This window comes from Alexandromys fortis, unplaced genomic scaffold (genome assembly GCF_014885135.2).
Source record: "Alexandromys fortis isolate MF-2015 unplaced genomic scaffold, M_Fortis_MF-2015_v1.1 scaffold_36, whole genome shotgun sequence".
Lineage (NCBI taxonomy): Eukaryota > Metazoa > Chordata > Mammalia > Rodentia > Cricetidae > Alexandromys > Alexandromys fortis.
The window spans coordinates 749,298-762,332 of NW_026067915.1; the positions used below are offsets into that span (position 1 = coordinate 749,298).

The 13,035-nt window shown below is 45.3% G+C and overlaps 1 protein-coding gene across 5 annotated transcripts in view; it reads left to right on the forward strand.

Annotated features, from left to right (window-relative positions):
* Positions 1–13,035, forward strand: part of Dzip1l (DAZ interacting zinc finger protein 1 like) — a 40,302-nt gene that overhangs the window by 13,940 nt on the left and 13,327 nt on the right. For 4 of the 5 annotated variants that reach the window (XM_050139557.1, XM_050139554.1, XM_050139555.1 and 1 more), the window contains exons 5-9: positions 2,121–2,239; positions 2,889–3,050; positions 7,558–7,686; positions 10,380–10,442; positions 11,616–11,756. In XM_050139557.1, the coding sequence (XP_049995514.1) occupies positions 2,121–2,239; positions 2,889–3,050; positions 7,558–7,686; positions 10,380–10,442; positions 11,616–11,756 (614 nt within the window). The remainder of the gene's footprint in view (positions 1–2,120; positions 2,240–2,888; positions 3,051–7,557; positions 7,687–10,379; positions 10,443–11,615; positions 11,757–13,035) is intronic. The other variant, XM_050139558.1, reaches the window with a different exon arrangement.

Sequence of the window (13,035 nt, forward strand, 5' to 3'; positions counted from 1 at the left end):
TTTACATATGCTTTTTGAGTTCAACAGAAGTATCTGCACAATAAACACATAATATAACACAGCAATTTCATTGGGAAAGCGTCGTTATTTTCCATCATTATAATTCCTTCTTCTTTTTTTTTAAAAATGAATTTTAGAATTGAAAATGTAACTCAGTAATTTAGGCTTTGCTTGAATGAGTGAAGTTCTAGGTTCAGTTCTTAGACACACACACACATACACGCACATACAGAAAGAGAGAGAGAGAGAGTGAGAGAGTTGGGGGGGGGGAGAAAGAGAGAGCGAGCTAGCTTAAAGCAGTATTATTTAACTATGTACTTATATATCTCTTCATAGTTCTATATTGAGGATTATTAAGGAAAATAGTCTATGTCTTATATACTAGTTTCTTGTTTTCTTATAAAAATATATAAAACTTGTAAAATTATGGAAACTTATGATGATACATAGAAAATAAAAATAAAAACAATGTGTGTTATCTCTGGCAGTTATTTTGATGTACTTTTCTTTTGCAAGCATATGAAATCACTTTTGACTATTGCTTTTTGAGACAGTTTTGTGTGTGTGTGTGTGTGTGTGTACATACTCTTGGCTGGAGTTGTGAAAACATGATTTTTTAATGACTGAATAAAATTTCCTGTTGTGACCATCAGTTTCTTTTACATTGTCCTGTAGAACAACTGGATAACTCAAGAATCTCCTTACTGTATACGACGGGAATTAACATTCTCTATGTAAATCTTTGTAGTTTTTAGAAGGAGAAGGAACTGTTCTTCCTCTGTTTTAAGATTAATTTTTATTTATGTGTGTGTATACCGTGTGTGTTTGCTTATAAAGGTCATAAGAGGGCATTACTACAGCTGGAGTTACAGGCAGTTGTGAGGTACTCGACATAGCTGTTGGGAACAGAACTCATGTTCTCGGGAAGAGCAGCAAGTGCTCTTAATCACCGAGCCGTCTCTCCAGCACTGGGAAATATGTTCTTCAGACAATTGTTATTGCCAGCTCTTCTGGTCTATAGTTACCCTTAATTACTTTATCAAACTGAGATAACCCTGCATTCCAAAATTGCTTGTTCCCCTGTCTGGTAGCATAGGTTTTAGTCCCAGTCACTTAGGAGGCTAACACAAGAGAACTGGAAGGTCCACCTGAGCAACTTAGTGAGAGCCTATCTTAGAATAAAATTTTAAAATGGGGGTAGGAGGTAGGGGTGGGGTTGCTTGCCTAGAGCTCAGTGCCTATTTCAAAGAACAAGCTGATTTTACCTTATTTATTTGGAAACATTTTTTTAAAAGATTAATTTTATGCATATGAGTATTTTGTCTGCATGTATATGTGTGTATCACATGTGTGCCTGGTTCCTGCAGAGACAGAAGAGGGCATCAGGTCCCCTGGATCTGGAGCTGCAGGACAGTTGTGAGCCACCATGTGGGTGCTGGGAGTCGAATCTGGGTCCTCTGGAAGAGAAGCCAATGCTCTTAACCTCTGAGCCATCTCTCCAACCCCAAGCGTGATTTTTAATAAGAGTACCTGGTAATTTCCATTTAGAAGTCACAAAATGTACTTGATACTTATTCTTTATCTGTTATTCTAATACAGTGGTTCTCAACCCATGAATAGCAACCCCTTTGGGGGTTGAACGACGCTTTCACAGGGGTTGCCAAAGACCATTGGAAAACACAGTTTCATAGCTGTAGGAAAATTACAGGCATGAAGTAGCAACGCCATAATTTTGTGGTTGGGGGTCACCACATCATGAGGAACTGTATTAAAGGGTCGCAGAGGACCACTGCTCCCTTGTTTTGTGGCCATCTACCATTACTGTCAAAGTACTTTAAGGTACAGTTACTATGGGTTTGCATTTATGGAACGGTCATGGCCGACACTGCTAAGCCCTTTGTGTTGTCACATTTCACCTCACTCCACGCCACACTCCCTGCTTGAGTGCTATTCCAGGTTTGTTTTGCAGTTTGGGGAACCAGAGGGACAGGAAGGTGGGGGATACGCTCTTTGTCCCAGGCCATTGAGCTATGTGGCAAAGCTGCTGTCAGACTGAGGTGTGATTGCAGAGGGAGGAAGGCCCCATTTTGCCTTTTCACCTCTCCTTGTGTGGCCCCCAGGAAAGCAGAAACAGGAGCAGCCACTGGTGGAGGTGCTGGAAGACCTTCGGGCCAAGCTCCAGTGGACCCAAGGGGAGCTGGAAGCCCAGAGAGAAGCTGAGCGGCAGCGGCAGGTCCAGGTAGGTGTGCAGGGGAAAGGCTGGGGAGACTCAGGGCGTTGTGCCCAGCCATGCATAAGACTCCCGCAGGGCCCGAATTCCCACTGTTTCTTCTGAACTGAAAGTCAGAGATAGAGTGCCATCTTCTCTGGTGTGGGGCATGATTAGGTTCGTCTGGAAAGGACCTGTGTGGCCTAAAGGAGAGCAGAGGGTCGTGGTATTTTGTGTAGCGATGCTGAAGGCATCTGAACTGGAACATAATGGTTTGTGTTCGTTGGCTCACAGTTTTTGGTAACTGGGTTTGAAAGCTCCAGATACTAGGCTGGGGACAGGTGAGCTATAAATATTTATGGAGTTAAAAACACTAACCTCCGTTCCTCCATGCATTAGCTCGTTTGTTTGTTAGCAGGCATTTATTGAGTACCAACCAGGGCTTGTGAGGAGTGTAAAGGAAGAGAAAACGAGTCTTATCCTCAAGGGAATTTCCAGTTTACCTAAGACTTGTCTAGCAGTGGACCCCTCTGGGTCTACACCACAGGAGCTGAGGGTGGACAGTTCTCTGGATCCCCATTGTGTTATACATGTAGAACAGGCCTTCGTGGGTCTTCAGCAAATGTTTGGTACAATGTGGAAGTAATCATCATATTGCTCTCTCTCTCTCTTTCTCTAGGAAATAGAGATGGCTCGTCAGAGGGAAATAGAAGCTAGAAAAAAGTTTGATGAGTGGAAAGAAAAGGAGCGGAGCAAGCTTTATGGGGAAATAGACAAGTTGAAACAATTATTCTGGGATGAATTTAAAACGGTTGCCAACCAGAACTCTACACTAGAAGAGGTACCCAACACAAACAGCTTTTCAAAATTATTTTGTTGTAAGCCTGTTTATTTGTTCTTAAAATTAATTTTGCATGCGTGTATGTGTGTGTGCGTATTGGTTTGCCCATGCACACATATGTAGAGACCAGAGATGGACATAAGATGTCTCCTACCATCTTTCTGTATCTTCTTTTTTAGACTTATTTTTATAGTGTGTGTACATGTGTGTGCGTATGTGTGTGAGTGTGTGTGTGTGTGTGTTCACATATATGTGCGGGTGCCTGTGGAAGTCAGAAGAGGACATCAGACTCCTTGGAACAGAAGTTATAGGTTGTTGTGAGCTGCCTTATGTGGGTGCTAGGAACTGAACTTGGGTCCTCTGTAATAGCAGCAAGTGCTCTTACCAGCTGAGCTATCTTTTCAGACTTTCCACTTTCAGTTTTTTATTTATTCATTTACTTTGTAGTTGTTCGAGACAGGTCTTTCAACAGACCCCTGACTGTCCTGGGACTCAGTATGTACACAAGGCTGGCTTCAAACTGATAGAGATCTGCCTGCCTCTGCCTCCAGAGTATAGAGGTTAAAGGAGTTCACTACCACACTTAAATCCCCACACCTTGGTTTTTTGAGACATGGTCTCTTACTAAACAGGAAGACCCCATTTTGGCTTGAGTGACTGGCCAGTGAGCCGCAGGATCAGCTTCTCTCCAGCTCCAGTCCCTGGTTTTACACAGTTGCACTGTTGCATCTGGCTTTTACATAGGTGCTAGGGAGTTGAACTCAGGTTCTTTTTTTTTTTTTTTTTTAAGACATGGTCTCACTACGCGTAGCTCTGGCTATCCTGTAACTCACTATGTAGATAGCTGAGGCTCCTCTCTGCCTCCCAAGTGCTGGGTTTTAAAGCATGCTCCACTGTGTCAGGGTGAACTTAGTTTTTACGTCTGTACAATAAGCACTTTGCCCATGGAGGTTTCATCCCACCCTTGAAGTCGTTACTAGTCTTCCTGACATCTGTTGGGGTCTTACTGTGTTGTTGGAGCTGACATGGTATAAGCAGACGCCAGTGCTCAGGGAAACCCATACTGCTTTGCCTCACGCTTGCTGTGTGATCTTGGGAGTGTTATTTTACATCCCTGTGCCTTAGTTTCTTTTGTATGCGACAGATTTGTAGCAGCTTTAAATTAGCATATTTGAAGTACATACCACTATCTGGCATTTAATTAGAACTCTCTAGAACATGGACCTTATTTTGCAAACAGTTCTCATCATTGGGCAAAAAATGGGACAGAACATAAGTGAATACATTTTTTTCCTGACTTATATCTGGTGAATTCTGGCTCTATGGGGGAGGGTCCTATTGTAGTTGCATATAATAGGTAGCATTTACAGGATGGTCTTACTGTTCCCTGCCTCTGCAGAACACTATTTCTGGTGTTGTTATTGTTGTTTTCATTTAGAAAGGGGTGGGTGGGTGGGCAGAGAATGTGTGTGAGGCATGCATTCACTTTGTTTTAAGAATGTATATTACACTCCTTTTTACAGGTGAAACCAAGACGATATAATTTGTTCAAGTTCACACAGCTAGAAAGAGATGGAGCTGAGGTCTGAACATAGCGTTTAAGATTCCAAGGTCTTGTTTCTGCTGGCTGATCTTTATACAGGAAGACCTTGTTAAAGTTATTGCTGAATCGCATCTTCTCACACATGCATGGAGTCCTGGTCTCTAATTGGTCCTTCTCACATCAGGAGAACCTTGTTTTGAAAGTGAATTTCAACTGCTTTTCTAGCTATCACTCCATTGTCTTGCCTAAAGATACATACCAGCCCGTTTTCCTAGGGGGATGGCCATGGGATGTAAAAGCAGAGAGGGGGCGTAGTAGGACAGACAGGAGCTCTCTCTGTCTGTCTCTGTCTCTCTGTCTCTCTCTGTCTCTCTCTCTCTGTCTCTCTCTGTCTCTCTCTCTCTCTTTCTCTGTCTCTCTCTGTGTGAGAGAGAGACAGAGAGAGAGAGAGAGAGAGAGAGAGAGAGAGAGAGAGAGAGAGAGAGAGAGAGAGATCTGTTATTATTCAAGCCTTCCCAACACAGTGCTCCCTGCTGGATTAGGGCTGGATTAGGGCTGGATTAGGGCTGTTCTGCGGATGGGAAGCTGTTACTCCTTGTGGCTCTCTGCTCTCCTCACTAGCTCTCTACCCATGGTTCCCGATTTTAAGTGTCCCCGACTTGATACTTCCCAACATGCTGCCTGCTCAGGAGTCATTTATAAATAACTGTTGATTTGAATCAGAGGCTGCTGTTCAGAAATCACCTCATCAAAAGGGCCAAAAAATTTCTTTTAGTTAGGAAATCTGAGTCTCAGAAAATGACATGATCCTTTGCCAGCTGTGGCTCCCTTTCTGATTCAGAACACATCCTTTTAATACTGGAACACCCCATGATTGTATTTATTTTTTGCTTGTTTGTAAGATATTCACATTGTGCTTTTATGTCTCCTACCTCCTTTCAACATTTTATTTTAGTAAAGTATAGGGATATAATTGGATACAAGATTATCAGTATTGTTTGATAATTATTTTGTCAATTCATCCTTTTTTTTTATTGGTTTGTTTGATTTTTATTTTTTCAAGACAGGGTTTCTCTGTAGCTTTGGAGCCAGTCCTGGAATTAGCTCTTGTAGACCAGGCTGGCCTAGAACTCACAGAGATCCGCCTGTCTCTGCCTCCTGAGTGCTGGGATAAGGCCTGTGCCACCACCACCCGGCCCAATTCATCCTTTTTTAAATTCTGGGGGAAACAAGGTGAGAGTCTGTTCAGAATGATTGGAAAAGTACCGCGAGGTAGTCCTCAAAGCCACAGACAGCATCCTGACGGGAGGAGGGCTGAGGAGGGCTAAGCGCGCTTTGACAGCATTGCTCCTTAGAGCTTACCTGGCAGAGAGGCGTGAGCACTTTGGCCGAGTTGCCTGACTGCAGAGAGAACATAAGGATACATGGGGTAAGCGAAGCTGCTGGAGGATATGCTAACAGGAGCCCCTGGCCACGGAGGTCCACGGTGCAAAGGGCTGGCTGTGTGGCGTGCTACACAGCGACAGAGAAAGCGGAAGTGGCATGTCAGAACCCTCCCCCTTGCCCCCCCAAGTTGTTCTGGCCCCTGCTAAAGCATTTGCCAACAAAAATACTCAAGCTGGAAAATGATTAACATTTTGTCCTGGTATTGCCTAAGCAGTGGCTGGGAAACGTTATCAAGAACACCAAGTAAACGCAGGCTCAAAGCTTCCTAAAGCTGGAATAAGGTTTATCGTAGGGTTATGTGTGGGGATAGACATGGGCTTTGTTAGTGTAACATGGGTAGGCGGAAAGGGCTTCTGTCTTTTATCCTGTTGTGCCTGATTTCTCCTCTGGTACAGTGTTAGCTCAAGAATCATTAAGTCAATAGAGCTGGCCCTGACGGTGTGGGAGTGGGTGGGTGAGCTGGCGCTGAGGGCCCGACAGCAGGAAAGCTGGCCCTGCTCCTTGTTGCCTGCTGCAGTGGGCGAGCTGTCTGGGACAGTGCTGGAGCACTGGCCCTGGTGGTGTTGATGAGGGAAAGCTGGTGGGCTGATCAGGACTGACACATCTCTCTTATCTGTGAACTGCTGGAGCATGTAAAGGGGACGGACCTGCAGATCCAAAGCTGCAGGGTCTCCACGACACAGGGCAGCAATAGGCTATCTAAGAGGAATCCCTGTGAAGGCCCAATATCAAGGGAATAACAGAAGCCTCAAGCCAGACCAATGAGTCATTGTAATGAACACTTACAAGTAAAAATGTGTGGACTAAAAGGTGTACTGTGTGACTCACTGGGCCACACTACAGCTTCCACACCGAGACTTTTTTTTTTGTATGTTAGTTTTTTTCTTTTAAATTTTATTTTATTTGGGGGGATGTGCAAAAGCAAAGGGTGGATATGAAGGGATGGGAGGATGAACGGGATTAAGATGCACGATGTAAACCCCATAAAGAATCAACTAAAAAAGTAAAAAAAATCACTAGATTTAAATGGCATGGCTTTGGATACTGTGCAAAACCAAAAACAGCTGTTTCTGATGTAGCCAGTGTGTGTGTGTGTGTGTGTGTGTGTGTGTGTGTGTGTGTAAGAACAGGGATCTTCAGGGCATGGCTTGGGGAGCTAGAGATTCTCACATGGGCCCTAAGTGTGGCATTTTTCAGTTTAGTCCAGAGTTAGGAACAAACTGGCCAGGAGCTGGGCAAGCTTAGAACTTGGGGACATCAGAATTTCACTGGAACTGAAATAATACGAGTCCCCCACCCCACACAATGGGTGCTTCTGTTGTTCAGGGATTGAGCCTGGGAGACCCCTAGTGAGGGGACTGCTGATTTGTGTGGCTGTTTTTAGACACACAGTAGTAGTGAGGGCAAACTGGACAGGCTCTTGATTGGGGTCACTCTTCTGGTCCTGTATTGGGGAAGGTATATAGCCAGTGTCGTGTCTAGGGCTTCCTTTAATGAGATGATTCTTGGCTTTTCCAGAAGCTGAAGGTGCTGCAGACCTACAGTATGACCGAGTCCCACCTCGGGTCTCTACGGGACGAAGAGTCCGAGGAGCGACTCAAGCAGGCCCAGGAGCTCCAGGCCCTTCGAGAGAAGATGGAAGTCCAGGTGAGCTTGAGCTGATGTTTGCTCCACACCCTTCTCTCCAGAGCAACGAGGAAGGAATCTGTCCGTCCTCACCGAGGCCTCTGTTTGCCTTGTGGATTTGGTGAAGTTGAGAGACATTAAAGTTCTATATTTTCAGGCCTTGTTCGGTATGAAAGCACTGAATATATGGTTCCCAGGCAAGGTTGGCGATGCATTTAATCATCATATTTACCTGATATGTACTAATATATACAAATGCAGGTGTGTCTTTTCGACATTTTTATCCCAACTTTCATTCTGATGAGGTTGAAAACAATTCAGAAAGTGTCCAAGTGTCCTTGGCTGTGAAGATATTTATGACAAGTCTGTGGTGTGGTAGTGAATGCTTAGGTATCAGCTCAGAACTAAAAATCCACTTGCCAGTTTCTGTGGTGTGCAGACTCCTATCTGGCTATCACTATGAGGTCATTGAATCGAGCTGGGAAGATTCATACCCAGTCCACTCTGGCCACCACTAGGAGAACCTTACTCAAGTCCAGGCAGAGGAGGTCGGTATCCTCTCTAAGACCACAGCAGTCAGCCACAGCCCAGCATGAGCTCCTGTGTCCGCTCTCCAAGGCGGTTGGGAAAGAGCCGGAAGTCTGTCTGCAGAAAGGCGCGGAAACTGATGACATGGTGTCTTAGTTAGGGTTTCTATCGCTGTGAAGAGACACCATGATTCCAGTAACCTATAAATGAAAACATCTAATTGGGGTTGGCTTACAGCTTCAACGGTTTAGTCCATTATCATCATGGTGGGTAGCACGCAAGCAGTGGGCAGGAAGATATGATGCTGCAGGAGGAACTGAGAGTTCTCCATCTGGATCCACAGGCAGCAGGAAGAGACAATGAGACACTGGGCTTGGCTTGAGCTTCTGAGACCTCAAAGTCTCCCCCCTCCCCCAGTGGTGCACTTCCTCCAACAAGGCCACACCTCCTAAGAGTACCACTTCCTATGAACCTATGGGGGTCATTTTTATTCAAACCACTGCAGACTAGTTTGCTTTCTATTGCTGTGTTAAACACCATGATCAAATGCATCTTAGGAAGGAAAGAGACTTTTTGGCTTCCACTTTCACGTTGCCGAGCATCATCAAGGGTAGGCAAGGCAGGGACCTCGAGGATGAACACTACTCATTGGCTTGCTCTCCCGAGTCTTGCTCAGAATCACCCCAGGGATAACACTGCCCACAGTGGTCTGGGCCCTTCCACATCAACCATCAGTTAAGAAAATGCCCCACAGGCTTGCCTGCAGACCAGTCAGGTGGGGGCATTTTCTCCATTGAGGCTCCCTCTTCCCAAATGACTCCAGTTTGTGTTAAGTAGACAAAAACACAAAACAACCAAACAAAAGTCTCTAACCAACAAAGATGGTTCATAGATTTTTTTTTTTTTACATCACAAAAAGTCCTTATTCCTGAGGAGATGGCTTGGCCAGTCAAATGCTCACAATACGAGCATGAGGACCTTAGTGTAGATCCCTGATGCCCACATAAATGCCAGGAACAGCATGTATCTAGAACCTCAGAGCTAGGGGACAGAGACAGGCAAGATTCTGGGGCTCACGGCTCACTGCTCTCAATCCGTCTAGCTAATTGACTTAGCAAGAGACCCTATCTCCAGAGAGTGACACCTGGCCTCCACATACATGCAAGCATACTTGTACACACACATATACACACATATAACACACACACGTGCATGCACACGCACAACTTTTCTTTTCCTATGAACTTGAACTCTGTTCATATTCTTCCCTTTTTTTTTTCTTTGCCTTCTCTCCTTTCTTTCACTCTTTGCTACAGGGTCTTATGTAGCCTGGGCTCCACCTACTGTGTGTCTGAGAAGGACCCTAACCTTGAACTCCTGACCTTCCTACTTCCAGCTTTCAATTGCTGGAGTTACAGCCTTGAGCTACTGTGCTGGCCTTTTGCTTCTCCTCGTGGAGACTAGTCCAGCCTTTTGTTGTTTTAGTTGTGGATAGTTTCCCCGAGTCTTCTATTGGTCTTTTAACTTTACTTTATTGTTGTTTGGTTTCTCTGGTAAAAGTTATCTTTTTTAAAAAAGTCCTTTTCATTTTTGCTAATGTGTGTGTGTGTCTCTTTGTATTCGCATACATGTGTCAAGGTGCAGGAGCTAGAAGAGGGTATTGGAGCCCCTGGAGCTGGAGTTGCAGGCAGTTGCAAGCTGCCTGATATAGGTGCTGGGAACTGAACTCGGGTCCTCTGCAAGAGCGGTGACCCTCCTTGACTGCTGGACGTCTCCTCAGCCTCTCCATCTGTCCTTTATTACTGTGCCTGCTCTGAGACTTAAAAAGAAAATATTCCTGTGTTTTCTTTGAGTGATTCTGTGGCCTTAATCACTACCATTATCATTTTGCTGTCTTGATTTTTATGTGTAATTATCTGATCTGTCTAGTTTATATTGACTTAAAACAGTCATGCAAGCTTTTTTTTTCTTGTCAGTTAGCCATTTGTTCAAACACAAAGTCAGTAATCTCTCTCCTACTAAGTTTCCATCCCCCCCCACCCCCCGAATTGGTTCGGTTTCTCTATTCTGTCTCACTCATCTTTTTGTCTAACCAGGAGCTAGTACCTTTTACTCCTCATAATTTTATAGTTTATATTTATTACTGCATAGCAGGCTCCATTTAACAAGCTTTTGCTCCCTTTCAGAAAGCAGAATGGAAGAGAAAAATGAAGGCACTGCACGAAGCGCAGGCGGCTGAGAGGAGAGAGGTAGCTGCTGTTGGGTAGCGGGAAAATTTGCTTTCCCGTGACCTCGGCCTATGCAGCATTCCCCTCTCTGTCCCATTGTCTGTCTAGAATTGGTTGTCAGGTGTATTGTGGATGATGTTCATGGCTGTCAGTCTCCTTTAATATACAAATGGGGTCATCTGCCTATCCAGCAGATTCTTCAGCAAGGAGCTGGTGTGCCCAAGTTTCTGGTCCCCAAATGAATTCACGGAGCCGGATTTCCGATGCAAATTACATGAGGGTTTTTAATAATATTCACGTTTAAGTTTAGACCAACACCTTTTCAGCACCCCAGCGTGGTGGGTGTGGAAAGTGTGGCAGGGAGCCTTGAGGGAGGGCAGAACTTTTAAAGGGGAAATGCGGTAATCGGGAGTTCATGTCCTGTTCTCTTGGGATTGGGTAAGGAGGGCATAGGATAAAGTAGTTTCTGAACCCATTGGTCAGTTATGGGGGCACGAAAACCTAACAAAGAGCCATTAATAACTGACAAGGTATCTTCAAAGATAGGATGCCTCCCAAGAACATCTGGACCTCGTTAAATTTTTATGGCTTCTTTGTAGATGCCCAAGAAGAGAAGGGAAGTTGAGGAGGAAGTTGGTTAGCCTTCTCAGGCTCTGCTGGCCCCCGGCCTAGAAGATGCCAGGAGCTTGGCCCATGGGGACGGCACTTGTTCCCACCCCACTTTAGGGTTACCCTGTCCCCGTGTTATGGTTTCATTTCCTTTGTGTTCTCTAGAGATTCTTTATGCAAATATTAATAACTAGCTTCACTTTACCTCTGCTCTTACATCAGAGGTGGCATGGGAACACATTTTCCTCCCTTCTTGTTCTTATCTGAAAAGAAATTTGATGATTTTTGAGTGGTCTTTTTTTCTTACCTGCCTCTCCTCAGTGGGTGACCACATCTGACAGAGAACCTTCTTCCATGGTCCTACAGGCCTGCCTTCCATTTTCTCTTCTCCTTTCTTCTCTGGCACAGCTCAAAAATATACCCAAACCAGAAGGCAGCTAGAATTGTTTGAAAGCAGAGTCTAGAAATTCAGTCTGGCCTCGGGCGAGACCGCCACCAGCATTTGGCTGTAGGGACTGCCCTTCTCACCTGGGGTACTTGGGTCCCTACAGATATCTGACTGACCAACCTTCCTGTGCCCACCAGATGCGGGAGGAGAATGAGAGGCTCCATGCCACCCTGTCTCAGGATCAGAAGAAGGCAGCTGCCCAGTCGCAACACCATATCAACGCCCTCCGTGCTCAGCTTCAAGAACAGGCCAAGCTTATTGCGTCCCAGGAGGAGATGGTAAGTCACTCCTTTCCCTAGTCAGCAGCCGCCAGGCCTCTTTTCTGTAAGGATGGCTTGGGATCCTTCTGAGTTCATGCTGTTGGTGTCCTTAGGCTCCTGAAGGGACGTGAAGAGCGGTACAAGGTTGTAAGGCTACAGCTACCTCCCTCTAGGCTTATGTCTCACTCTTATCCTCAGAGACCACATAAGATACCTGGTTCCAGGCTGGCACTTTGCTTTCATCCTCACTGAAACCTCAAACTGCCCTTCAAGAGAGACCATTTGAGACCATTTTCTTTCTCCCCACCTTTATTCAGTGGATGATGGAACAGGCTGGGTTTTCTATATGTGGCAGGTGACATAGTCTCTAGCTAGGCTGGCGGGACACAGAGATGTGCTCCTTATAGTATTTTCACAGATATAACTTGTTAGCCAGCCCCCTTCCCATAAAGGAACAGCTTCTGATGCGGTTTTCTAATAAGCCAGTGAGACAAAAGTTGCTGAGTCTCCGAGCATCTCCTACTGCTGGGTCCTATGGCTCTTCACTTGTTCTTGATTCTTCCCCACCCCCAGTCTGTACTCAGCTCCCCTTTGGAAGGTCCATCTCCTCCAAGCCCCACCTGGGACCTCAGGTTCCTGTGTTCTGTACAGCCCTGGAGTTACTGCCACTGTCCAGTCCCTTCCTCCTGTCCTTGGACCCCTTGCTAGTTACACTTTTTTGTTTGATTTTTTTTTCTTTTCTTAAAGATTTATTTATTATGTATACAGTATTCTGCCTGCATCTATGCCTGCAGGCCAGAAAAGGGCACCAGATCGCATTACAGATGGTTTGTAAGCCACCATGTGGTTGCTGAGAATTGAATTCAGGACCTCTGGAAGAATAACCAATGTTCTTAACTGCTGAGCCATCTCTCCAATCCCCACTTTTCTGCTTTCTAGCCATTTTATGTCAGTCACTGTACCCACCGGTCATGTGACAAAACTTTTTCTGGGAGACACACACGCATGTCTACTCACCCCAGATAGGAAACCCATGACAGACCAAAATACAGATATCACCAAAGTCCAACTTGGCAAGCCAGTGAGTCTTATTGGGGTTATTTATAGGAGCAGAAATGACTCAAAGACAACTGTGTTACCAAAGCCCACCCCACAAGGGTGACAGCTCACAGAAACTGGGAGCTTGGAGCACACTGCACAGCCTCAGAAAGCTCAGTAGCTTGGAGGGTCCTTTTCGAGAGACGCTGTTGGCCTAAATCTCTTCCAGGCAGTTCACCTGGTTTCTGCTTCTTCAGAC